At 26.5% G+C, this 27746-nt stretch overlaps 2 protein-coding genes and 1 long non-coding RNA gene across 5 annotated transcripts; 1 reads left to right on the top strand and 2 right to left on the bottom strand.

Moving 5' to 3' along the window:
• Window positions 1-442: 442 nt before the first annotated feature.
• LOC126902369 (uncharacterized) lies at window positions 443-3191 on the top strand. Its single transcript, XR_007703200.1, has 3 exons — window positions 443-1841; window positions 1903-2351; window positions 2415-3191. It is a non-coding gene; the product is annotated as an uncharacterized LOC126902369 (long non-coding RNA).
• Window positions 3192-6136: 2945 nt separating this feature from the next.
• LOC126902365 (uncharacterized) lies at window positions 6137-16631 on the bottom strand. 2 transcript variants are annotated; one of them, XM_050679543.1, is made up of 7 exons: window positions 16550-16631; window positions 15320-16067; window positions 12357-12426; window positions 9741-9840; window positions 9444-9563; window positions 6299-6457; window positions 6137-6243 (listed from the first exon to the last, which is right to left on the bottom strand). In XM_050679543.1, exons 2-7 carry the CDS (start codon window positions 16050-16052, stop codon window positions 6175-6177), a joined length of 1251 nt encoding a protein of 416 aa, XP_050535500.1. In that variant the 5' UTR covers window positions 16053-16067; window positions 16550-16631; the 3' UTR covers window positions 6137-6174. The 2 variants fall into 2 exon arrangements, with proteins under 2 accessions (XP_050535500.1, XP_050535499.1); XM_050679542.1 differs by having other exon boundaries at window positions 6137-6457.
• Window positions 16632-23215: 6584 nt separating this feature from the next.
• LOC126902362 (uncharacterized) lies at window positions 23216-27745 on the bottom strand. 2 transcript variants are annotated; one of them, XM_050679538.1, is made up of 9 exons: window positions 27571-27745; window positions 26117-26380; window positions 25903-26054; window positions 25303-25450; window positions 25012-25221; window positions 24718-24934; window positions 24352-24506; window positions 23677-24165; window positions 23216-23615 (listed from the first exon to the last, which is right to left on the bottom strand). In XM_050679538.1, exons 1-9 carry the CDS (start codon window positions 27617-27619, stop codon window positions 23464-23466), a joined length of 1836 nt encoding a protein of 611 aa, XP_050535495.1. In that variant the 5' UTR covers window positions 27620-27745; the 3' UTR covers window positions 23216-23463. The 2 variants fall into 2 exon arrangements, with proteins under 2 accessions (XP_050535495.1, XP_050535496.1); XM_050679539.1 differs by having other exon boundaries at window positions 23220-23615; window positions 27528-27642.
• Window position 27746: the final 1 nt, after the last annotated feature.

Here is a 27746-nt window from a genome sequence, read left to right as displayed (position 1 = left end):
GTATGCACTCAAAACTTGAAATTTTTAAGTTATACGTAGCGAAAAAAGTAAGATTTAATGAGTTTTAAATATATACGTACTAATTTATCACAAAAAAATTCTTAAGCAAAAGATCAACAAACGGTGCTGATTGAAACATTATTGTTTATTCTATTTAAGTAAAAAAAAAGCCTTGTTAACTTTTTATTTAAGCCAATTAATATAACGAAATATTTTTGACAATTGGCCAACAATTATTGAATTTGTTTAATAAAATGTGTTATTTTAAATATAAAATGTAATTAATATAAAGTTACACACCTTACCAATATATTCATTAAATAAAGCTACTGTCAATTACTTAAAAATTAATTATATCTTAAAAACTATTTCTATGAAACCAAGATAGGAATTTTTTTTTATAATATTCTTTCGATATAAATTATTCGATCACTATGTTACAATTGCTTTTTATTCTGACGTACACTACATGTATAATACGATGAATGTAAAATAGATATTGGCTGAAAAAAATCTATGGTGGTCGTGAAATAACATATATATCTTTAAATTAATGAAAAAAATTGATTTAGCAACAATATTTGTCGTTTGCTAAAAAATCGGAAAAAAATTAGTATAAAAGATCTAGTAAACTAAAAATTCATTGGAACTTTTAGTTTAACCAGCGAACAAAGAACATAGAAGCTCTTGTGGAAGACAACCAATTTAGAAGTTTCTGTTAAATTTTCCATATTGTTAAAATTTATATTTTTTACTTTTATTTTTTTTATTGAGTAAATTTCATTGACATAATGGACACTTTTCCTATTTTTTCGTCTATGGTGTTTCCTTATTTTTTTATTCCTATTTCAATTATTCAAGATCTCGCTTTTAGTGTTACTTTAGTTTTAATATTTCTTATATTTTTGGACGATGAACTTTCTAAGTAGAACAAAACTATGAAGTCCAGACCCGTATTAAAAAATTTGGCGCCCTCGGGCATATAATTTATACCCCCTCCTCATCTCCACAATAATAAATAATAATAATAATATAACACTAATTATTTCGTTCATAATTGATGCTTTAATATTAAAATCCAACTTAATAATTAATAAATGAGAATTATTTAATACTTTTTTTAATTAACAAATTATAACTTTCTTTTTTTTAAGTATTTTTTTTCTTGCTTGATTATTGGCAAATTCTTCAATTATGTCATTTTTCTAAAATACAAATTAAAAAAATATTAAATGAAATGCAATTATTTATTTTTTTTATTACATTTTTAAAATTAATTTTGCTAAAATATTTTGCCGCCCCCGGGCATATGCCTACCCGTGCCACCCCCTAAATACGGCCCTGATGAAGTCAAAAGCTAAACCAATTAGTACATCAATTTCGACAACAGACACCAATGCTACAACTATTTTGACAAATATTTTATCAGATTAAAAGTTTACAGGGATCCACACAAATTACGACTTTTGAAACAGAAGAAAATATCATTGATAATAATACACCCGACAATTCCATTGAAACTAACCTTAACAGTGCTTCTTTGAATATATCACACCCCCACCTACCGAACAAAGACTTTACTGACTATGTGACCCTCTGCCAGCTCCAAAACGCTACAGAGGTGTGCGAGAACAACATTTCGACTCAAATAAGTCACTCGACTGAATCAATTCAATCATATACACAAGATTCGTCATTTACTAGTAAAATTTCTCAAATTAAACATAACTTGGACAGTAATAGCTCCAATAAAACTACCTCTCATAATATTCCAAAGCACTTATGGAATAAAAGATACTTCTTGTTTGAAAAATTTGATGACGGCATTCTCTTGGACTATGGTTATTTAATTAATACTCTTTATTAATCTTTAATTATTTTTAATATTAACTATTATTTTAGAATCGTTTTAATTCCATGTGCCCTGAAATTTTGAGCAAGCTTATTGCTAAGAGGTGTAAGGGTTACAATGTAGCGATGGATCCGTTTTGTGGCGACGGAGGTAACGTAATTCAGTTAGCAATGAAGTATAAAAAAGTGGTTGCGATAGACATTGACCCGAACAAATTGGAATTTGCAAAGAAAAATGCGTAAATTTATAGTGTGAGGAATAAGATCGAATTCATCGAGGGTGATTTTTTCACTTTAGCTAAAGATCTTAAGGAATATAAAGCTGAAGTCGTTATAACTTCGCCTCCATGGGGAGGACCGTCGTACAAAAACCATAAAACATACAGTTTGGAGAAAAATATGTGTAGTGAATACGAAGGTCGAATCCAATCATCGAATTGGTCCGAAATATTTCTCCCAACGTAGCACTACACATACCTAAAAGTACTGATCGAAATGAAGTAAGTTTCTATTTTATACACAATACATATAACATCAGTTAATATTTTTCAATTCATTTTTAGTTATTCAAAATAGGAAAATATTTTAATAACAACTTAGAAATACAGAATAACTATATCATTGTAGAACTGGATTCCATCACTACATTTTTTGGTAGATTCAATAATATGATATCAAAAAGCAGACATACTAGTATAAAACTCTTCAGTCAAAAAAGAAAACATAATGAATACTCATTACGGTCAAATTTTACGATTCAACTGATATAGACAATTACTAATCTCGACATTAATGTATACTGCTCTAGATTTTGACTTCCAGTAATTAATGATTACGAACAATCTTATAAATAATAAAAATTGATCACTTGTGCCTATTAATTAAGTAAAATTAAAACTATATTAAAAATATTATTAATTTAAAAAATTAAAAAATATGAAAATCAAAGCCACAAAAAATTAATGAAAAGTCGTGGATACGTATTTCGGAAACAATGTTACCATTATCAACGCTAAACACATACTATGTGTTGTATGTGTGTGTTTAGCGTTTAATATAGTTTTAATTTTACTTAATCTTATATACGTAATAACTCTTATATTTTGCCTCAGCTATAACTGCAGGATGACCCTTTTATCTTTAATGATAAATTCAGACAAGTATAGACTTTTTATTTACATTTTTGGTGCTCTCCGGGTATTTTTTTGTAAATATTTTTATTTATTATATATTTTCATTCATTGATTTATTTTGTATTAGATTTATATTATTTTATTGATTGATTTTCATAATAAAAAATTACTTTTTTAATATTATATGTGCCAATAAATCGCCATTATTATTTTAAAAATATATGCATTAGACATTTTTTTTTATAAACATTTCATCCAAAATAATTTTTCCGATCTACTTTTTTTAGATATCAAATAATTTCCCCTTATACAGAAGAGTTCAACTTAAAACATATACGTATAAAAAATAAAAGTTTTTCAACTTGAAACTTATGTGATTGCACGATGGAGATTTGTATACATTGTATATGGTCAATTCTTTAAAATAAATACCAAACGTGTGTTCAATTCCTTCGACAATTTCAGCGTTAAGTGAGGTTATCTTCTTCTTGTTGCCATTACATGCCTCCTATAACCAACGTAGTTCACTATTTGGAATCCGTCGATTCGCAATTGGTTTGTTTCCCCTTCATACACGGGTCCCTTGAAAAGCTAAAACGTCTGCATCATGAAAAAGCTTGTATATTGTGTCAGATTTAGATCTAGTTAAACCTTCCACGTCACTTTATACTACCTTTATGTTGTTATCTGTGCCTACCTTGCATACAGTGTTACTTAGTTTGCTATTGTCTTGGTACTTTTTTGGTTTTGAAATTCTCTTATATATTTTTTTGTTTTTATTTTTCGGAACTCATGGAAATCATGATTGTCATAGGGATAACCTTAAAAAGGACTGTTTACACCAATTAAGCCGGGAGTTCTTTCGATACTCGGCCGCCTGGTTTTGTGTTGTTGACATGGTTGAGCGAGATTGCGAAAAGACGCAGTGAACTTCAAATATTATTAACACTACTAGACAGGAGGGATCACGTAAAAGGTACAGCACATACCACCCAATTTTATTTGTATAATTAAGTTTATATATAAAAGTTTTAAAAAACTTTTAATTAACAGTAAAACTTATAATTTTGAATTAAAAAATTCCTTAATTTCTTAAGAAAATCTTCTTTTTTGATTAATCAAATTGATTATTTTATTTTTTGTTTTAGTTTTATTTCATAAATACGACCAAAAATATTTGATCAATAATTAGTTCTTTTTCTAATTTATAAAATAACTTTTAGCTTCGATGCGAAGCTGAGAAGGTATTGGTTTTACTAAGATGTGTTTTTTTTTTGTGTCTGTTACCACTTTTTTCCAGCTCTCACCGAACCGATTTCTTTCAATGATACGTCAAAAGATCACAAATCGTATCTAATCGTATCTTAAAAATTGAAAAAAATTCCCTCGTTCCCCATAAATGGGGGAAACCTCCAAAAAAATTACAAATTTAAAAATCGCTAATTTTCGATATTTTTTCAATTTTTTTTACTTAAAAGTGCCATAACTTTTTCAAAAATGAACATATCAATATAATTTTTTTTTTATATAGATGCATAATATCATTACCTTTCATTTGGTATATTTTTTTCATAAATTTAACCCTTAACCTGCCCACAAGGGGGGATTTAAAATGACAACTTTTTCACAAAAAATTAATTTTTTTAACTTAAATTTTGAAAATGTTCCGGAAGGTCTGACACTTTTATATATATCTTAAATTAAAGCTAATGTAATATACTTTATCATGAAAAAAAAAAATTTCGGACTTTATCTTATCTTCATGGTGAAAATGGCTACCGAATGCTATTTTTGTGTGAAAATTTTCGATTTTGTATTTTCCATTTTTAACTTTATTATGCTATAACTTTTTGAAAAATGTATGAATCATTACAATTTTTTTATGAGAAGTAGTATTTATATAGATCTTTCATTCGACATACTGTTTTTTTAAATCGGACCATTTCCCTAAATACAGGGGGGATTCAAAACATAAAAATGCATATAGAAAGTAGAACTTTTTCAACGTAACTTTTGAAAGTGTTCCGGAAGGTCTGACACTTTTATATATATCTTAAATTAAAGCTAATGTAATATACTTTATAATGGTAAAAAAAAATTTCGGACTTTATTTTATCTTCATGGTGAAAACAGACATTAAACTTAATAAAAAAAATACAATTTTTGTAAAAAAATTCTTTTTTATATTTTTAACTTTATAATGTTATAACTTTTTGAAAAATGTATGGATCAATATAATTTTTTTTTTTGTAGATGCATGATGTTTTTACCTATCATTTGGTATATTTTTTTTATAAATCTGACTTTTTACCTGCCTACAGGGGGGGATTCAAAATGACAACTTTTTCACAAAAAATTTACTTTTTCAACTTAAATTTTGAAAGTGTTCCGGAAAGTCTGACACTTTTTTATATATATTAAATTAAAGCTAATGTAATCTACTTTATTATGTAAAAAAAAAATTTCGGACTTTATTTTGTCTTCACGATGAAAATGGCTACCAAATGCTATTATTGTGTGAAAATTCTCAATTTTCCAAATAATCCACCAATTTTTTAAAATTAAACACTATAAAGATTTGCATCGAAGCGTTTTTTTTTTTATAGTGATTTTAATCACTGTCAGATATCTTTATACTTGATCCATCTATACCACGTCACCACTGTGCCACGACCCCCCTGTGCTGGGTTTTGTTTTTAAATATTGATTTTATCAAATCGATATTTGAATCATAAATGTAAAAGGATATTATGTGGTGTTTTTGCATGCTTTCTTCACTTAGTCATTTTTTACAATTTTTAACACGTTTGATATGATATCAATGATATATAACTCCCCCAGCCTATAAAAAATATGAAAACATATTGCATTTACTTAAAAGAATACAAGCTGTATATTAAAGTGTCCAATTAAATAAAATGATCTGATTCAAACTTTGTATTGAATTGAGTATTAAACATGAATATTTTTCAGATTGGAGAGTGCAAGGAAAATGTTTATATAAATCTGCTCCCTTTGAAGATATAATTATAACATCCCATCAGAATTTAAATAGATGTTTATAAAACATTGTAATATGTTAACGGAAAAAAATTCATATCAATAGATTATAAGTAGTTTTAATCTAATTAAGACTAGATACACTGTATTAATGTATATTATTATTAACTATATTATGAGAAAAATAAGTCTAATTGGACTGCTCTTGAAGTTTCATTTTTATCAAAAGCGAAATTATTGAATAAGATGTGTTCATAACCTAAAATGAAAAAACTGATATTAATAGAGTAATTTTTATTTAAAAAAAAACCTACCCTAGAAAACATCTCTATGTTCACTAATTTTGTTGGTGTCACTTTCATAGATAAATTATTTCCATTATTCATTTTTATAGCATGTAATAACATCTTTTTGAATTTTATGTCTTTAACTGTCCAATTACAACTGTACATAGCAAAAATCATGGCGTCTTTCTATATTTTCATAAAATATGAATATAAAATATAACTTAACATTGTTGTGCAAATTTTGCATTAGAATTATAAATATAAAAAGTTTATAATATAAAATATTTTATTTGTTTTTTATTCAGTTATTACATACTTAATATTTCATTTTAGAAAGTTATTTCACCTACTTTTTCTTTTCTTCACCTTTATGCCAATTACTTAGGGTCGGCTACCCTTATCATAAATTTCCGTGTGACACGATCTCCCACATCATCTACACACCCATTTCGTTTTTTGGTCTTCTTTTACCTCTTCTGGCCTTAAAATTCATTTCCAGATTTGCTCTCATAGCTTCTGATTACTCTCTCTTCAAAACATGACCAACCAGTCTATTTTCTCTTATCTTACCCACGATTGACACTAGACCTATACTGCCTTTTATATGTTCATTATTTATTTTATCTACTGTCACCCCACTCATACATGTAAGAATTCTCATCTCTGCTACACTCATTCTCTGCTCTACATTCTTGTCAACCGCCCAACACTGAACTATACATCATAGATGGTCTCACTATAGTCTTATATAATTTACCTTTTAGCCTCATTGGAATTCTTTTATCGCATAAGACACCAGACGCTTTTCTCCATTTCAATCACCCATATTTGATCCTGTGTCTTACATATTTGTTAAAACTACCACTCTTTTGCACAACTGACCTTAAATACTAAAAACTCTCCACCTCTTCTATCATGTCCTCTCTTATTGTCACTGATCATTTCATTTGACTTACCTCGTGTTCTCCTTAGACAAATTCGTACTCTGTATACTCTGTCTTAACCCTACTTATTGTTAAACCCTTTTCTTTAAGAGCTGACCTCTAACACCTCATACATATCCTCTACTATATTAATGTACCTTTTTCATTAATGCCCTTTGTAAAATCTTTCTCATTACTCTATCATACTTTTTCTCCAAATCTATAAATACCATGCACAGTTTATTTTTCTTATCTCAATACTTTTCTATTATCTGCTGTCTTACAAAAATTACTGGCTCCATTGTTGACTTACAAGGCATAAATCCAAACTGGTTTTCAGATACCAATGTCTCATTTCTTATTCTATTATCTATTACCTTATCCCAAATTTTCATACTATGACTCATTAGCTTTATGCCTTTATAATTTCCACACTCCTGTATGTCTCATTTATCTTTAAGTATCGGCACCACAATACTAATAGTCCATTCTTTTGGCTTTTTCAATTCTAATAATATTTTATTAAACAGATTCGTCAACCGCCTTAAGTCAACATTGCCTAAAATTTTCCGTACTTCATCTGATCCCACATCTTTTGTCATTTTCATTGATGCCACAACCTTCCAAATCTCTTTCTTACTAATTAAATCTACCAGTCCTTCGTTTCATAAGATATCCTCTAATATCTCTTTGGATACTCCTCATTTTGTTATTTTTCAATATACTCTTTCCATCTTTTTTCATCCCACCAACTGATTTTCTTATTTCCTGGTATTCTACTTCTACTCTCACCAACAATCTCATTTGCAGTATTCTTTACACAACTAGCAAATCTATTTTACACATCATTTATGTGTCATTGGACATTCCAGAATATCTTCTATTTTACCATTTTTAAAATCTCTTTTTCTTTTTTCCCTTTTAATATCCACAACCGGATCAAAGATTCTCTTTCTGTGTTCTTTTTGTTTTTGTATTCACTCTTCCCACTACACCACAACTCCATTACCATCAGTTTATGTTGTGAAGTTACATTCACGCCTGGGACAACTTTACAGTATTTTATTCTCTTTACGCTCTCTCTATTCGACATAAAATAATCAATCTTTGATCTATTACACCCACTCTTATAAGTTATATATTGTTTTATAATATTTTAAAATAAGTATTAACCGCAGCACAATCATACGATACTGCGAAATTCAGGATTCTTTTTCCAGCTTCATTCTTCCCACTAAAACCATTCTCTCCATGTACTCTTTCATATCCTCATTGCATCACATTCTACTTGTGTAACATAGGCACTTATTACATTCAACATTTTTTCCTCTAAAATTAATTTTACGACTAAAGTTCTGTCACTATTCCTAACAACTTCAACTACTTTACTTTAATCTCCATATCTATTATAATCCATACACCATTCTTTGTATTACCTGAGTATATTATTTTATAACCTTCATCTATTTTCTTTGCTTTCTCTTCTTACATTTTATTTCCTGTACACAAAAAACGTTAACTTTTCTACTCTTTAATACTTTTACTAATTGTCTACTTTTGCCAGTTAATATTTCAACATTCCACTTACCTATTCTTACTTTGTATCATTTTTTCTCCCTTATACTAGTTGAAAAGTTTTTATTGACCAGTCATTTTTTAAGTATAAAGTAGTTAAATGTAAATGTTGCTATTATCCAATAGATAGAAGTTTCGAATTATTCAACCACATACTAATAAAAAAATAATAATACTAAAATCAAATTTTTTTTTCGAAATTACTTTTAATTTAGGAGAAATTTAAAAGTCAATTCCTAATAAAATAGCATAAAATATTCATGTAGACTTTTTTTAAAATCATATATCACATTTGAAAAAATATTTTTTTTAGTTACGTGTTTAGTTAAAATCTTTATCAAAAACAAATTTTGTCACAGTTATAGGAATTTTGAAAAAATGATCTTGAATAGACTAATGAGAACTTTTAAGTCTAGATTAAGATACATTGGAGGTCTAAGATCTAAAATGATATGAAACATATAAATCATAGGCGTTATTCAAGCTTAATATTTTATGCTGTGTTAAACAAAGAATTATGAGGCCTATAAATCCTGACGTCCGATTATTATGATCTCTCCTCAATTTCAACTTGGAGAAGTTATTATTAAATTTTAATTTTGTTATCCATTATGTAATCGTATTATAATAAATATATTTATAATTCTATACTGTATAATCAAAATTATTAGTACCTGAGTTTCCAGATATCCGTAGAAATATCCTGAGATAAATAAATTCATCATAACACCAATTGCAGTTAGAAACAGTTTAAGAGAAATCACAGATATAAACATATTTTCACTGAAAAACATCTAACACACATTTTTTTATAATACTTTACTATAACTCATATTTGATTTTAATACTTTAAATAATTATCTACAACTTATGACTGTTAATTATTTAATATTACAGTGATAAAATACTAGTATATTTAATAGTTATAACTTAATTCAAAAGTAGTAAATTATTAGTATTAAATTTCTTACCAAAACACACATGTACGTTAATGCATTAAAAATAATAGACATGATTCCTAATTGAATTATTGTTAGTGGTTTTATGAGCTCGTACAACTCTTTAACTTTCCTACACAAGTGTATGTAAACAAATATTAATTCAGAGTCTGATTAATAAATAATTAAATAAATAAAAACTTCATACATCGAATAAATTAATAATCAAAAACATTTTATTTAAAACTGTATAACTAAGTAAAAAATAACAATTTTTTCGTACATATAAAATTTTCACAAGTTGCAAACTAGGCTTTCAGCAGGACTTTATTTCGTGTGGGGTCTTAACAAAATATTTTCGATTTCTACTTCATACTATCTAGCTTATTTTAATAATTTACGAGTCGTAAAATTAATGAATATATTAATACAATTTTATGCATATTCAATGTAATTTTGAAAATTTTCAAAAAAGAATGACGTTTAAATATCATGGACAACTTCTGAATGCGTGCCTGTTGTAAACCTATCTTCATAACTATTGACAGCTTTAAGAATGAATTGCAGGGAAGGGGTTTTATTAATTAATTATTTTTCTCTAGATACGTTTTAAATGGATTATGACCATTGAATTGAATAATACTAATCATAATAATTCTTATGCAACAAACAGTGAGATGGTTTTAATTTTACAACTATGAATATCACGTAGAATTTACGTGGTATATCTTATATTTAATATATAAGATAATAATATAATACTTAGTTTATAAATTTTAATATAAAATTTACTAAAATGTTATTATTGGTTATAACCAATAATCTTACCAATAATCAATCTCTTTTAAAGGTAAAATTTAACTACTGAAAAATATTAATTTTTAAGTTTATGTTTTTTTAATTTACTACGGATAGTATAAAAACATGTGCAAGCGGACTTTTATATATTGGCCTGTAACAACAACGTGGTTTGCCACTTGCATAACGACTAGCTAGAGTAGCAAGGGTCGCCACCACCTAGGCGAGGTGTCACACCTATCAGATATGATTACCGGACCATAGGTGGAATTTAATTTTAAGTTAATTAAAAGTATAATCTAAGTTAATATGTCGTTATATGTATAAATTACTATAATGCCTCGTGGTTTATAGAACACAATTATGACAATCAAAGTTGTATGTGGTTGATATGTAAAACATACCGTAGCCCGTGTCTAGATTAAGGAATAGGAATGAAATACACGCGAGTAATTAAGTTACTCGCGCAATAAAATAAATATTACAATTGAAATTAATAAGGAAATTTAATTTAATTGTTAAAAAAAGAAAATTAAGTTAAACATGGACAAAAATGCGAATGCATCAAAAACCATGTCTACAAATAAAGGCAATACAAATAAAATAAAATATTTAAACAAATAATATTACAAACATCACGGACGGTATTGGAACACATCCGTTAATGTTAACAGGAAATTAATGAAGAACACCAGGAGCGGTCTGGACACTCGCTCCTTAGCGTTGGCTAGAAGAAAAGGGAAACACGTGCTCTCCACACATACACAAAATTAAGTTAATTTACAATAAAGTAAAATGAAATAAAATAATTAATAAAATATAGCTCATTACATAAATATAATATAAAAAAGAAAACGATACCCGGTCTCCGAAGAGACCCATCCGATGGTCTGGATGCTTCGCCGAAAAGACCTGGCCGTTCGCCGTTGACGGCTCTACTCCATCATTGAAAAAAGAGTGTCAATAAAACAACAAATGTGTGCACCCTAGCACGGTCAATGACAGAAGAAAGAATAGAGAAGAGTCAACACCGATCTAACGGCAATTTCAAAACGATAACGGCCAGTCTTTTCGGAAGGGATCAATACGATAAACAATTCGATTTTAATTATATTTTTCTTTTATCGCCTTATCTAGCGGTCAGCGGTAAAATAATGAGTGGTTGACACCGCTGTGTCAGAAAAAGGTTCTTTCGCGCGATAAAACAAATAAGTAGACATAACAAAAAATCATAAACGGTCCACCTTCGAATTTGTGACGTTACACATGCTTTTATAGTATATTTTAAAATTTAAGAATTAATCATTAAATCGGTAAAATAACCACGAAAACGTTTTTTTATTGAATTATAGGTTAGCCCGAAATAAATGGTTACAAGTGCTCAAAAACAATTTAGCTTTCTATTTTGTACTTCATCGATACAACTTTTACATATTTTATACTGATGTTTAAAGACTTAGTCTTTTTAATATTATGTTAAGCTTTTTAGTTTTATAGACTGTGTTAATTCTGAAATTGAAAATTCTAAAAATATATTCTCTCAAAGTCTTTTCTTTCAAATGTTCTCGTAAAAATGAAAAGTAGATTTTAAACATTCAAGGATTAATTTGAATATATTAAATTCAATTCAACATTTTGTTTGTATAGTTTGTGCATCACAGTTTTTACAACATTTTCTTTATAATGTATTAACATTAAATACTTATTAATCAAATAAATTATTGGTCCCCAGCTTGATCTATCTTGGTTACTAACGAATTATCTAAAGTTATAATTTCTAAAAATTTAAAATAGATTATATCCTTATATTATGAAGGACTTAAGTATAAAGTTGAATTTAATTGAACTTACGAAATCACTTTAATATGGTCTGCAATTATAAGTTCTAAATTTTCAACAGAAAATATTTCTTCATCTTCTTCTATACATAAAAAAAAAAACAGGAATATAAGATTTAATTTCTTCTTTAATCTACATAAATAATTTATAAATCCAAATCATGCAAGTGATATAGTCTTCAATACTCAAGGATTTTGAGAGATGTGCATTTATTTTAAATGCCAACATTTTAATGTAAAAATTAATTTTTTAAGTATTTTTATTTTATAACATCTTCAGGAATACTATGCAAAAAACCTAACAGAGTGGGGACCTAGTATAATTGGGTCCAGTATAGATGATATCTGACAATGATTAAAATTACTATCATAAAAAACGTTTAGATGTAAATTTGTAGAGAGTGTTTAATTTTAAAAATTATAGGATTATTCCAAAAGCAACATGATCTGTTATTTCCTTATTTATATCCTGATTTATGATTTATAATAAGTATAATATATGAATAAAAATTTATTATAGCAATTAAACATAATATTTAATAATTTAATATTGTAATTTTTTATAAGAATCGTATATTTTTAACAACTTTGATATCCATTTTCACCGTAAAATCAAATTAAAGCCCAACATTTTTTTTTCATAATAAAGTATATTACATTAGCTTTAATTTAATATATATATAAAAGTGTCAGTATTTCCGGAACACTTTCAAAAGTTAAGTTGAAAAAGTTAAATTTTTGTGAAAAAGTTGTCATTTTAAATCCCCCCCTGTGTGCAGGTAAAGGGTCAAATTTATAAAAAAATATAATAAATAAAAAGTAAAGACATTATGGATCTATAAAAAAAAATTATATTGATTTGGTTATTTTTTAAAAAGAGTTATGGCAGTTTTAATTTTAAAAAACCCAGCACAGGGGATTCGCGGCATAGTTGGATCAAGTATAATGATATCTGACAGTGATTAAAATCACTATCAAAAAAAAACGCTTCGATGCAAATCTTTAGATACTGTTTAATTTTAAGAAATTGGTGGATTATTCCAAAAGCTACATGATCTGCTAGTTCTTTATTAATATCCTGATTAAGATAAAGTATGTCGAATGAATAGAGGATTATTAAAAAATATTATTTCTCATAAAAAAATTGTGTTGATCCATACACTTATCAATAGCATCATGTCATTATAAAGCTAAAAATGTAAAAAATAAAATGGAGACTATTCACACAAAAATAGCATTCGGTAGCCATTTTCACCATGAAGACAAGTCCAGAGATCAAATTTTTTTTTTCAAATTAAAGTATATTACATTATCTTTAATTTAAGATATATATATAAGTGTCAGACCTTCCGGAACACTTTCAAAAGTTAAGTTGAAAAAGTTATCATTTTAAATCCCCCCCTGTGAGCAGATAAAGGGTCAAATTTATAAAAAAAATATATTAAATGAAAGGTAAAGACATCATGCATCTATAAAAAACATAATAATATTGATTTGGTTATTTTTAAAAAGTTACGGCAGTTTTTAGTAAAAAAAATTGAAAAAATTTCGAAAATTAGCGATTTTTAAATTTGTAATTTTTTCGGAGGTTTCCCCCATTTACGGGGAACGAGGAAAATTTTTTCAATTTTTAAGGGTAATGTCTTCGACTAGATACGATTTGTGATCTTTTGACGTATCGTTGAAAGAAATCCGTTCGGTGAGAGCTGAGAAAAAGTGGTAATAGACACAAAAAAAAAAAATACATCATAGTAAAATTAATTGAATCAAAGCTAAAATATAATAAATTTTATAATGCACAATTTGAATATTTAAAATTTTTGGGCATGATTCGTCTGGGTCGAGTGATTTATTTTATATATTAAATAAAATATAAAATAATTTTTAGATTTGATACAAAGATTTCAAAAAGTGTTCTATTCAAATACGGTATATATTGATGAGATAAATATAAATTATAATTCTGGAGTGCTCGGATTAAAGACCTTTAAAAATTTCATAGCCATTTGTACCACAAAAAAAGCGTTTCTTTTTAAATAATATGATGTATTTAACTTTATTTATGCAATTTTTGTACTTACGCCCTTTTACCCAAGTACCACAGAATTGTATTAAAACAATTAAAAAGCTTTTCAGCTAATTTTTCTTAGTTTTAACTGAAAAATTGAATTATACTTCTTTGAAATTAAAGTAATGTAGTAAATAGCTGAAGAAGTATTCAATCATGTCGATTTTAGTATAATATAAGGTTTACATCAGTAGTAAGCATTTTTTGAATTCTTAAGGAACAGAATAATGTCATATAAAAGGAAAATGCAGGATAAGCAAATTAATAATAGTGGGATAAAGAATATATAAAGGGAAACATGAAAATTATAGGGGAACTTGACGTTTTGACGAAGAAACGTCGAGCTACGGATCAGGACGTTTGTGTGCGAGTAACTTTGTATTTTGTACGACTTAATTAATTTTGTGTTACATTTTTATATTACATTTTGTCTTTGTGTTTTTACGTTTCACAAATAAAATAATTAATTAAAAATCTTTACTTGAGAGTAAAGACTTTATATCCGTCGTGTTATTAAAAATTGCGTGTGTGCAGCAAGAGTCGAGGTAGGACTACTGGTTCTTTGGTCGATCATAACAATTAGTGTGCGCGCTGGCTAGTTTTTGGGCTTAACGGTCCGTTAGTAGGTATAGTGATAAAGTAGCTGTGCTGATGTCTGACAAGGAGCCACCCTACAGTCTGCTAATTTTGAGCTAGACCGTGCTGACGGGTCTAAACTCTACCCCTTTAGTAGTTCAACAATTGGAGGGATTGGGGCTGACCAGCGTATCCAACGGGAGGACTCGAGAAGAGCTAAAAACGACATACTCGTCGTCAAAAATATTAGTTAATTTGTGTACTACTTTTGTGTCTACGTCGGGATACTACCGACATACAGCAGTAATTAATCATTTTGTATAAGTCATTACCTTTATTTATTTTTTTATGTCCAAAAGTTTCATATTTAGCAGCAATAGTCTCTAATTGTGCAGACAACATCCAGCATAGTAGAATCACAATACTGTCATGAAGGATAACGTCGACAATAACTTGTACTACAATAATTGTTTCAATTATATAAATTATCCAATAAAAGTCTTGATAATGTTCATAAGAAACATAAGCTAAAAATATATTTAATGGGTTGTTTCGATAAACTGCAATATTGCCTTCGCGATTCTTCACGGGGTATTCTTTAATAATAAATGGATTAGCTATCCAAAAAATACAAGATGTTATCCAAATAAAGGCGTAAATATTTGCCACCACTACACATTTTTTCCTATAATTTCTGAGTATATCTTTTCTATAATAACTGTATGATAAAAAATTTACTTTCATCACGTCAAATAATTTCCAGAATTCATCGTATTTTTGAGCGAATCTGATTGCTTTGCAAACAGTTATAAAACTAGTAAATAAAGAAAGTACCAATTGAACGAAGGCGTATAAATCGTTGATTACATAATAAAATCCTATTAAGCAACCAGCCATAACATTTAACTCTAATAGTACAAAAAAAGGGTAAAATGTATGGTAGTTAATGTTGTATTTTCCAATTTTCAATCCAGGTTTATCCATAGGGTAAAAAACGTGATACATTTTGAATATCTTCAAGAAATGATAGTTTATTATATAATTTTTTTCCTCTTCACTATTCATTTTATAAATTGATATCTATATGAATAAAACAAATAAGTATATAACAAAATTCTTACCTTTTTTATTTTATTAATCCCTAATCAAACTGACTGTTCTTAAATTATACAATTGATAAAATAATTAAATAAATATTTAAACTTTTATTTATGTAATATATAAAAACACATCAAAGTAAAACTAATACCCTCTCAACTTCGCATTGAAGCTAAAATCGGCGAAACATTAATTATTTATCAAAGTCTGCGTTATGTATTATTAAAAAAAATAGTAAATGGATTATTTGACATAAAATTGAAATTAGTCTTATGTTTTGGTAAAGTAAGTAATAATCTATAATCTATGTAGAAATAATTAAAAAACTATTTTTAGAAAATTATTAAAAGAAAATTTTCTTGTATAATCAATTTAACATACATTTTTAAAAAGTTTCTGAAATAAGTTGATAATTCATCTCTCGAAAGAGTTTTAGTCGTTATCTGAAAAACAAGAATACTTACAAAAAATCATGAAAATAACTTTAAAGAAAAAAATGTACACAAAAAATTAATCAGCAAAAATACTATTTAATTATAAAATTTGAGATTCAAAAAATATTTGTAGTAACCAAAAATATGTTTTTTTTATTTTGCACTTTCGGTCTGTATAAAAAATCAAGTTATTTTGAAATATGTTTTAAATAACTATTTTGTCCGTACATTTTTGATATATTTCAGCATTCGTTTATAAAAAAAGTTTTTTGTTTACGACATTATATAACACAAGTAAAATAAATATTTGTTACAGCTATTAATTATTATTCACGTGAATCATACACTAGAATTAAAAATTCTTGTTGTACAATCGTATTAATATTAAATTTAATTTGTTTACACTTTTCGTAAAATGAATTATAGTATTTAGCTGTTTACTTTCAAAGTATCAATGTTCAATTATTTATTAAAATGTTTTTAAAGTCAATTTAAAATTATCTAAAATAAATTATGTATATTCGTTAACTAGTTACTGGATAACAGCTATACGATACGTCTTTTGAAATCACACTGTGAAATTATGTTTTCAATAGATTTTACATTTTTTGTGCTGTTACGCGTTTAAATTTTTTATATATTCAACTAATTAAAAAGAAAAATTTAGAATATACATGAATACAAAAACATAAAGCTATTATTTTAAAAACAATTTTATACAACTTGCTTCGATAAAATTAAAAAAACCAGAACAGTGGGGACATGGCAAAGTTGGGTTCAGTAGAGATGATATCTGACAGTGACAAAAATCACATAAAGGGTCCTATTAATGTCGAATGAAAAAGGTATATAAATAGTATTTAAGATAAAAAAATTGTATTGATCCATGCTTTTTTCACAAAGTTATAACATTATAAAGTTATAAATATCAAAAAGAATTTTTTTAAAAAAATCGTAATTTTTTATTAACTTTCATATTTGTTTTCATCGTGAAGACAAAATAAAGTACGAAATTTTTTTGTTTATAGTAAAGTATAAGCTTTAATTTAAGATGTATATAATAGTGTCAGTATTTCTGGAACACTTTCAAAAGTTAAGTTGAAAAGGTAAATTTTTTGTGAAAAAGTTGTCATTTTGAATCCTCTCCTGTAGGCAGGCAGGTAAAGGGTCAGATTTATAAAAAAAAATATATTAAATGAAAGGTAAAGACATCATGCATCTATAAAATTATATTGATTTGTTTATTTTCAACAAATTAGTTATGGCAGTTTTAAGTTAAAAAAATTGAAAAATGTCGAAAATTAGTGATTTATTCAATTTGCAATTTTTTGGGAGATTTCACCATTTACGGGGAACGAGGGAAATTTTTTCATTTTTTGAGGGTAATATCTTCGACTAGATACGATTTGTGATCTTTTGACGTATCGTTGAAAGAAATCCGTTCGGTGAGAGCTGAGAAAAAGTGGTAACAGACACACACAAAAAAAAAACATCATAGTAAAACCAATACCTTCTCAGCTTCTCATCGAAGCTAAAATTAATAAATCACAAAGAAAATACATTTAATTTTGTATTTGAAACTTATTATTATATCAAACCTAATTCGATAATAAGTACTTTAAAAATATTAGAAATGAATGATTTTAATTGTCTGTATGGAGAAAGCTGGTTAAGCAACATTTTATTTGATAAAGGGGATATTTTTTCAATTTTGAGGTAATATCTTCAACTAGATAATAGTTATGATTATTTAATGTATCGTTAAAAAAAGTTGGTCAAGTAAAAGCTGAGATATAAAGGGAAATGGTCCGATTTAAAAAAAAATAGTATGTCAAATGAATGATGTATATAAATATTATTTAATATAAAAAACCCAACACAGTGGGGACGTGGCATAGTTGGGTCCAGTGTAGATTTAATCTGACAGTGATTAAAATTACTATCATAAGAAACGATAGTGTTTAATTTTAAGAAATCGGTAGATTATTTCAAAAACAACAATAACTCTTATTCTCTTAATTTATAATTTTAAAAAATTATATATTCGACCCTTGATTACAGATTAAATTTTTGAAAATATTCATTTTTTCAAAATAAATTTTTGCGTTGAAGGATTTACAATTTCAAAAAATAACCTGAACAATACTTAAGCGACTTGATACTGAAATAAAAACTGTTTTCAGAATTCTTATGGCATCAGTAGTTTCGTCATAGTTATGGAACATTAAAATAAAATTATTTTTGTGGAAAGTCATACTGAAAATTAAAAACAGTAGCACGGTGGGGTTGTGGCACCGTATGGACATGACAGAATTAGAATAAGTTTAGATAATATCTGACAGTGATTAAAACCACTATTATAAGAAACGCTACGATGCAAATCTGTAAATAGTGTTTAATTTTAAGAAATAAGTAGATTGTTTCAAAAACAACAATAACTCTTATTTCCTTAATTTTATCCCGATAAGTTATGTGATTTATAATTATTATGTATGAATAAATAATAATTTTGTAATTAAATTTAGTATGAAATTGATATTCAATAATTTAATATTATAATTTTAACGGAGATATTATAATAATAATAAAGTAGTTGTATATTTCTTTACTTTTAACGCGTATAAAAATTTAAAGAGCTTGACAAAATACTTTTCAATAAAAAATGTATGTTTCTTATATTAAAGTTATAAGTTTTATACACTGGACTACAAGGAACTTTCATCAGAATTCAAAATACACTTTTCTAAATCAACTCATCTCGATGTTTTCAAATATTCAATTAAACGTTTTCTATCACTTCTAAATTTAATATTATTACTTATTATTAAAAAATTAGTATTTACAAATAAAAAAAAATAATTAAGAAAAAACAAAAATTGTTTTAAATTAATTCTTATTTTGATTATTAATATGTTAAAAATAAGGAAAATGACATATTTTTTTAATCGTTTAAAGTTGATTTTTGTGAATGTTTATAGTAAAAAAATATATATATTTTACCATAACTTCATATTTATTGAAGTTATTGAATCTAAACGATATAAAAATCAAATGATTTCAACATTTTTTTTAAACAAAAAAATTTAATTTAGTTTAACTTCTTATGTCTTATTCTATATCAATTAAATTATATAATATTCATGAAAGTCATTGTATTCCCTTTGTAAGATATTTTAAAATAAAATGATATACAAAACCCAGAATTTGAACACAAAAATAGCATATTTATGAAAACGGTAGCCATTTTAACAAAATAGAAAATATATATTTCGATTTTTTTTTTTTCATAGTAAAGTATATAATATAAGCTTTAATTTAATATTAAATAAAAGTGGTAATATTTCAGGAACATTTTCAAAAATTAAATTGAAAAAGCTCAACTTGTGTGCAAAAATTGCTTTTTTAAATCGCCTCCTGTGAGCAAGATAAGTGTTAGTTTTTAAAAAATTGATATTAAATGAAAGGAAAATATCTAAGGTTTCAAATGAAAAAAAATTATGTTGAATTGTTAATTTTTGAAAAAGTTATGGCAGTTTTAAGTATTAAAATATTTCATGTTAATCAGGGGTTTTTACATTCTCGGAGGAAACGACGAGAGGCAAGTGGACCAGGTCCCTCATAGGACCCGATCGGCTGGACAGGTGGGTGGACCGGACTCAAGGGTGAGATGACTTATCGTCTCACCCAAGTGATGTCCGGCCACGGCTGCTTTAACAAGTACTTGCACCGTATACGTAAAGCAGCCGCGCCGACATGAGACCATTGTTCGGATCGCCCGGGAGAGGCTGATAGCGCTTTGCACACCCTCAACCAGGAACGGGACTCTTTGGAGTCTCAACTAAGGTCCACGTTCCGAAACGGGTCCATGGTGGACCTGATGTTGAGGAGCCGGGAGGCGTGGAGGTTCGTCCAGGCGTTCGCCGAATCCGTCTTATTAAAGAAGGAGGAAGCGGAACGTCTGAGACAGAGGCAGCCATGCCGCCCGGTACAGGAGGACCTGAGGCGCTGGTTTAGGCCAGTGCCTTAGGTTCTCATTTTTGTGTAATGTTTTATGTCTTGTGAGTTATTTTGGCAGTCCTCCCTAACGGTTCCCACTCTGAGATCCGGTTAACGGGAGGGGGCCACACCACGTTGCGAATCAGCTCTTGATTAATTTCGGGCTGATTCACAACGTGGTGGTGTGAATTATTAAGACGGCGTGGGCCGCCCTGAAGTAATGCCTCACGGCAGTTCCAGGGCGGCCCACAATAATGCCGGTCGTTAAAAAAAAAAAAATAAAAAAAAGGGGGTTTTTACATAAAAACTACATTTTTTTGTCATTGCGAGATGAGCTGATTTTTTTTGCAAATATTACATTTTTTGTTTAATTTCAGTGGCAATTTATAGATAGACGATAAGGTGTCGAGACAATTTTTTTTTTCATTTTCTAGTACATGACATAACTTTTAATTTGATATATGTTTAAAGGACGCAATATTTCCGGAACATTTTCAAAAGTTAAGTTAAAAAAGTTAGTTTTTGTAAAAAAGTTGCTATTTTAAATCCCCCCCTGTGAGCAGGTTAAGTGTTAGATTTTCAAAAAAAAAATGATATCAAATGAAAGGGAAATATCTAAAGTTTTAATGTAAAAAAAATTATATTGATTTTTGAAAAAAATATGGAAGTTTTAAGAAAAAAAATTACAAAATTGTAATTTTTTTGGAGATATCCCCCATTTGCGGGGAACGAGGGAAAATTTTTTCAATTTTTAGGGTAATATCTTATATGTGTTATATCTTCAACTAGATACGATTTGGGATCTTTTGATTTATTGTTGAAAGAAATCGGTGCAGTGAGAGCTGAGAAAAAGTGGCAAGACATAAAAAAAAAAAAACACATTTTGGTAAAATTAATACCTTCTCAGCTTCGCATCGAAGCTAAAAAATTGTATTGATCCATGCATTTTTCAAACAGTTATAGAAATATTAAAGTAATAATATAAAATATAAAATCGAATTATAACACGAAAATAGCATAATTTTGAATATGGTAGTCATTTTCACCATACTTTTCCATATTAAAGTATATTACATAAGGTTTAATTTAATATATATGAAGAGTGAATGTGTCAAACGTTCTATGTGCCAAAAAAGTGAAAAATTGTTTTATTTCTGATTTATGTTCTATGTGCCAAAGGCCACAATCTTGTATGTGTTTCAAATGTCAATTAAATTTTTTACTTGTACAAAATTGCATTCATAGATGGTGTTCGATATGTGAGACATGCCCATGTTACCATTGTTTTTTGTGTTTTCTGAACAAATATGTTTTTGGCACATAGAACGTTTGACACATTCACTCTTCATATATAGAAGTATTAGTATTTTAGGAACTCTTTCAAAAGTTAATTTTTTGTGAAAAAGTTGTCATTTTGAATCCCTCCTTGTGGGCAGGGAAAAAGTCAAATTAAAAAAAATATATATCAAATGATGGTAAATATCTAAAACATCTATTAAAAAAATAGTTTCTATTACTCTATTTTTCAAAAAGTTATGGCATTTTTATGTAAAATTTTTTTTTAAAACGTCGAAAATTGGTGATTTTTAAATTTGTATTTTTTTTAGAAATTTCCCACATTTACGGAGAACGAGGGAAATTTTTTTCAATTTTTAAGGGTAATGTGATATTTTGACATATCGTTGAAAGGAATCGGTTTGGTGAGAGCTGAGAAAACAGAGTGGTAACAGACACACAAAAAAATAAAATATATTATAGTAAAATTAATACATTCACGGTTTCGCATCTAAGCTAAAAATTAGTTTTATGTATAATGAGTCAAAACTTAACACGAGCTTTTTGTTTTAAAAATTTCCCTTCATATACAACCCAAAGAGTAATTATGAGTAAAGTTTTACGATTTATTATTTTAATTTTTATTTCATAATAGAAAAAATATCTTACCTAAGTTAACCGAGCTATCTTAATACATATTTGTATACAGAATTATCATAATATTAGTTTATGATAATTCTATATTTAAAAATCTAATTAATTTAGATGTAGTATTCTAAATTAATGTTTTATTTATGTTAAAGAAATATTTACCATTGTTTCTTTTAATGTATCTAAATGATTCGTATTTAGAAGCATTAGAGAATAATGCAGATAATGTCCAGGATAGTTTGTGTCTAATTTGAATATCTGATAATCATGTAATGATTATAATAATTTTTGTCATTATTATAAAGAAAAATAATAAATTTAAAACTTTTTTTGTAAATAATTATTATGATTTTTAATCCAGGTAATAACAACATAATAATTTTCACATTGTTTGATTTAATAATTCAAATAATGCACATAATAAAGGAGTAAAAATTGAATTAATTTTATTATAAATTGAATATATTATTATACCTTAGATTTAAATAAGTTTAAAAATAAAATATAATTTTACATATATAAATATATTTTTTTTTTTTTTACAAAAATATTTGGATAAAATTACAAAATGGACGGAATACATTACAATTAGTAACATTCATTTCATATAAGTAATTAAATCTATGTTCCATTTAATATAAAATGTTAACTTACGTAATAGATAATTAGATGAAATTTAATAAATAGAGAACTGCTAAAATAATTATATAGATTTATCAATAAAAAAAAAATTATTTATAATTTATCCATATTATTTATAGATATTTTCCTAGACTGAATTTAATAATCAAATAATCAAATTTAAGAAAAACTCAATTACAATATAAAATAAAACTATATCATTGTAATGTAGAAAAATATAAAGTCATTTAAAAAAATTATATACTGTAAATTAATTAACCAATATTAATTCATAGTCAAATAAGAATAATGAAATAAAGTCTAATAATCAATGTAATTGAAACATTATTGCTAAATAAAAAATAGTAATAATGAATGATTTATTATTAGAAACATCTTATTTATAAAATAATACTGAATAATAAAGTAATTGAGATTAAAAATGTAGAAATCACTACATTTGACGACCTACCATACTTAAATACTTCAATATAGTTGTCAGATTGTACCCATGGATTTGTACCATCATCAAAATACATTGGGCACTGATCTCCTGAAATGAAATGAAATTATAAAATATTAGATAATTATTTTGAATATTATGTTTATCTCACGTTCTCTTTCATATTCTGTCATTTCAATGGCAACAGTTGCTCCTTGAGTATAATTGTAACTAAATGCATCTTGTTTAAGTTCACAATATGATCCTATTGCTTGTGACATAAGAACACGATTAAGATCAGCTCGTTGGTAAACCCAACATCTATACATGCTAGCAGCATCTAATGGATCATATGTTATCAAGTATGACTTTAAATTTTCTTTCCAATAGCCGATACATTGAAGTTTGTAATCTGGATCACTATAAATATCTTTTGGCTGTCCTCGATGATCAACATCAAGACAAAATGTTTCATCAATATGGATTTCTTTCTGATCACTATCACAAGCAGAAAAATCAGATATCTTATCCTTACAGCCAATTTGTGGACGGGGTGATAATGTAACACCACCAAGAATTCGAGTTTCAAATGGATAGTCTCCTTTTTGAGTAAAACTAAATTTACCTGCTACTGGACATTTTACAGGCACAGGAGTTTTTGCTGTAATATAAATTTAGCATGTTTATTTTAAAATATGTTTTATTTGTTTTTAAAAATAATTAAACATAAATAAAATATAATTTAAAATTAAAACAATTATTTAACTAAAATAGACTTTAAATTTTAAATTATATTTTATTTATATTATACAAAGTGTCTATAATCTCAATACTATTAAATACTTACAAACAAAAAAATCATATTTCCAGTTATCTTTATTTGGAAATTGCACCCATGAACATACAGTATGAAAATTATCTTTGATAAAAGCAAGACCCTTACGAAAACGAATTATATTGTGATGTCTTGGTACAAAGTCAAAACAAACATAATCTTTTTGGCTAAATAATAAAAATAAACTTGTAATAAAAACTACAAAATAAAAAATAAAGAAATACAGTTTAAGAATGGCAATACTAATAAGACACATTGACACACCTAAAAAAGGTAAAAATTATACGCTATAATTTAAATTTAGAGTTTATCAGTAATTTTAGTAATAAATGATTACATAAACATAAAATAGTTTGCTTCAAATTATAAAATAATTACCATCCATCAACAGTTAATCTAGCCATCATAAATCTAGATCCTCTTTGTTCACGACAAACATATATTGTACGCCTAAATCTAGCTTCATCTGGATACCAAGTTTCTATAATATGAGTTTCATTTACAAATACATCAGCATCCATATTAGCCGTATTAACCCAGTTACCACTATAACTTTGAGGTAATCTACAACCGGGTGTTACAACTTCAGCTTTCACTATAAAATTAAAACATAAATTTCATCAAGTGATAAATATTTTTATAAAATAATATAAATATTAAATGATATAGCACCTGGATTTATATGTAATCTTTCAGGACTCTTTTCAACTGTTTGAAGAGTGTTACATTCAGCTGTTATAGAGACACCAATATATAAATCGTCATCACGATTTTTTAAAAAACACCTGTATTTTTCATCTTTCCTTGATTCTTTTGTATTAGCAACTGCAAAAAAATGATTCTTATCTACAAACCAATCACCTAAACAACTGTACTCAACAACTGAAAAATAAAACAGGAATGACTTGTGTGATGATTTAACACTTAACAATGAGATTAAACACATGAAGTATATTCTTATACCTCCATCAAATGTGCCAGTCATTCCAGGGCATTTTTTATAAGTTATATTAAATTTTTGATTTGTGATTAAAAATTGAGTACCAGCTGTTTGACAAGATTTTATTTGTGCTTCAGGATTATTGCATTCTCCAGTAAAACGAAACCGATTCTTTAAATTTAAGCAAGTGTAAAATATTAATTAAATTATAGATCATTTTTAAGATACTTTTAAAATAAAAATTTTATTTTAGGCTAATAAAATATCAATTTAAGAAAAACATTATTCTTAAATGAATTTCAATTACTTCCATACTTGCTAAATATTGATTTTTAGTTGAAAATAATAGTTATTGAGCAATTGAAATAGTTATTATAGTTAAACAAATATGTAAGTTAATTATTTAAAAATTAACTAATTGTACAAAACAATAAATTAAATACTTATAGATGGTTTTTTGTATTTTGAATGTACCATAATATACAAAATTATTTTTATTCGACTTAAAATATTAGACACAGTTTATTAAATTTTAAATCTATATTTATTTTAAATTTTATTTATGTATTAAAATAAAGTTATATATTATAATTAGTAAATATAATAATAGTGAATAAATTTACTTGGTATGCAAATTGCCAAACACCTTCAAGGCTTGATCGACAATTTATTGGTATATAATTTTCAGAAAATAAAGTAATTAATTGAGTATCTTGAAACTGACATATTTTTTCAGGAGATTCATCCTCGTTAGGATTCAATGTCATACACACACCTTAATATTGCAAAAAAATTAACAACAACACAATAGTTAATATTACAAAAATAAATTCATACTTTCCATTTTATCCAGTACATTAATAGTTCGAACCATAAATTTAACACAAGTAAAACAGTCACTAGCGCTTTTTTGGAAAACAAAGGTATAATTTACATGATTTTCTTCCATTGATCGAATACATGTGCCTCTTTTGGACATACTAGTTGCATCAATTTCTGTTGTTGTACTACGTCCATTTTCCCAAGAATACCATGATCCTCTAATTACAGATGGTATACTACATTTTGTATTTTTTTTATTTAATTCATAGCTCAAACAAACTGAATAATTAAAAAAAATATTAATTATATAATTATATTTATCAAAAGTTAATTTTGAAAAATTATTTTATATTTTGGGAATAACCTTGGATAAAAAAGAATAAATGCTTCAACTCAAATATAAATTAATGCGATTAAAAATTCTACAATATGTAGGCTTTAAAAATATTACATTAAATATGTTTAAAAAATGTTTAATTAACTGACCATTTAACATTAATATGCAACATTACTACTATGTAACATTACTTTTAATTTGTGACTATTTTTATAATAAAAAATATATCATAATAATATATGATTACATTAAAAAAATATATTTTACATAGAAATTTGTTTTTTAGGCATAAATGCATTTTACCACCCAAAGATTTTTCAACATTTTTTTTTTATCAATTTAGTTTTCCATTCTGATTAAGAATATTTAAAAAAATGTTGTCAACAAAACACAGTTTGAAAGTTATAAACTTTATAAGTTTTCTATTGTCGTGCTTGATTTTTGTTATGTTTGGCTATTATTTTTTAATAATTTTCTTTAATTCACTTGTATCAGTAATCTTCAGTGATGTAGTCACCTTTTTTATTAAATTTGTTTGTTTCAAAAAAAAAAATAAGTATAGTTACTTAAATTGGTAATTTAACTTTGCCCCGGACGTTTTAAACTATTGTCAAGTCGGTAACGCGCACCTATGCAATGCCAGCAATATCAGGTTTGATTTTAACTTAAGATATAAACTTTTGCATATTTTATTATATTTCCAAAAAAATGTTCAAATACTTTTGATAAAATCCATGAAAAACACATGTTTAAAAAGAAAATTTTTGAAAAATCTTGATCAAGTGATAAAATGCATTATTTTTGTGTTTGAGAGTAATTGCTTAACACAAAAAATTTTCAAAAATAATAATAGTTATGTTAATGTATTATAGTTAATATTAGATTTTTCATTATTTAACATTACTGTAAATAATTACCATGTAGTATACATAATAAAATAATTACTTTTGAATAACAATAATAATATTTCTATATTACATATATTTTCACAGTTCACTTGTTTTTTAATTTTTTTTAGTATATTTTTTAATAGTTAGATGATTACTTAAACGGGCAAACAAAGTGTCAAAATTAATATAGAGGAATTACCTGCTGAATATAGCAGTTTAAATTCAAATGAAATGCTACTCACATGAAGTCAAAATGATCACAGTCAATATATATTTTATAGGATTGTTCATTTTTACATATAGTTATTTCATTTTTGAATAGTTAAAAGTTTAAAAATTTACACTTTGTTTACAACTATTTAAAACTGAATGTTTTGTTTGTACATATTTTCAATAAAATGATACGCCCAATTCCAAA

This window comes from Daktulosphaira vitifoliae, unplaced genomic scaffold (genome assembly GCF_025091365.1).
Source record: "Daktulosphaira vitifoliae isolate Bord-2020 unplaced genomic scaffold, ASM2509136v1 Scaffold_3, whole genome shotgun sequence".
NCBI classification, from domain to species: Eukaryota; Metazoa; Arthropoda; class Insecta; order Hemiptera; family Phylloxeridae; genus Daktulosphaira; species Daktulosphaira vitifoliae.
This window is presented reverse-complemented; position numbering and strand designations above follow the sequence as displayed.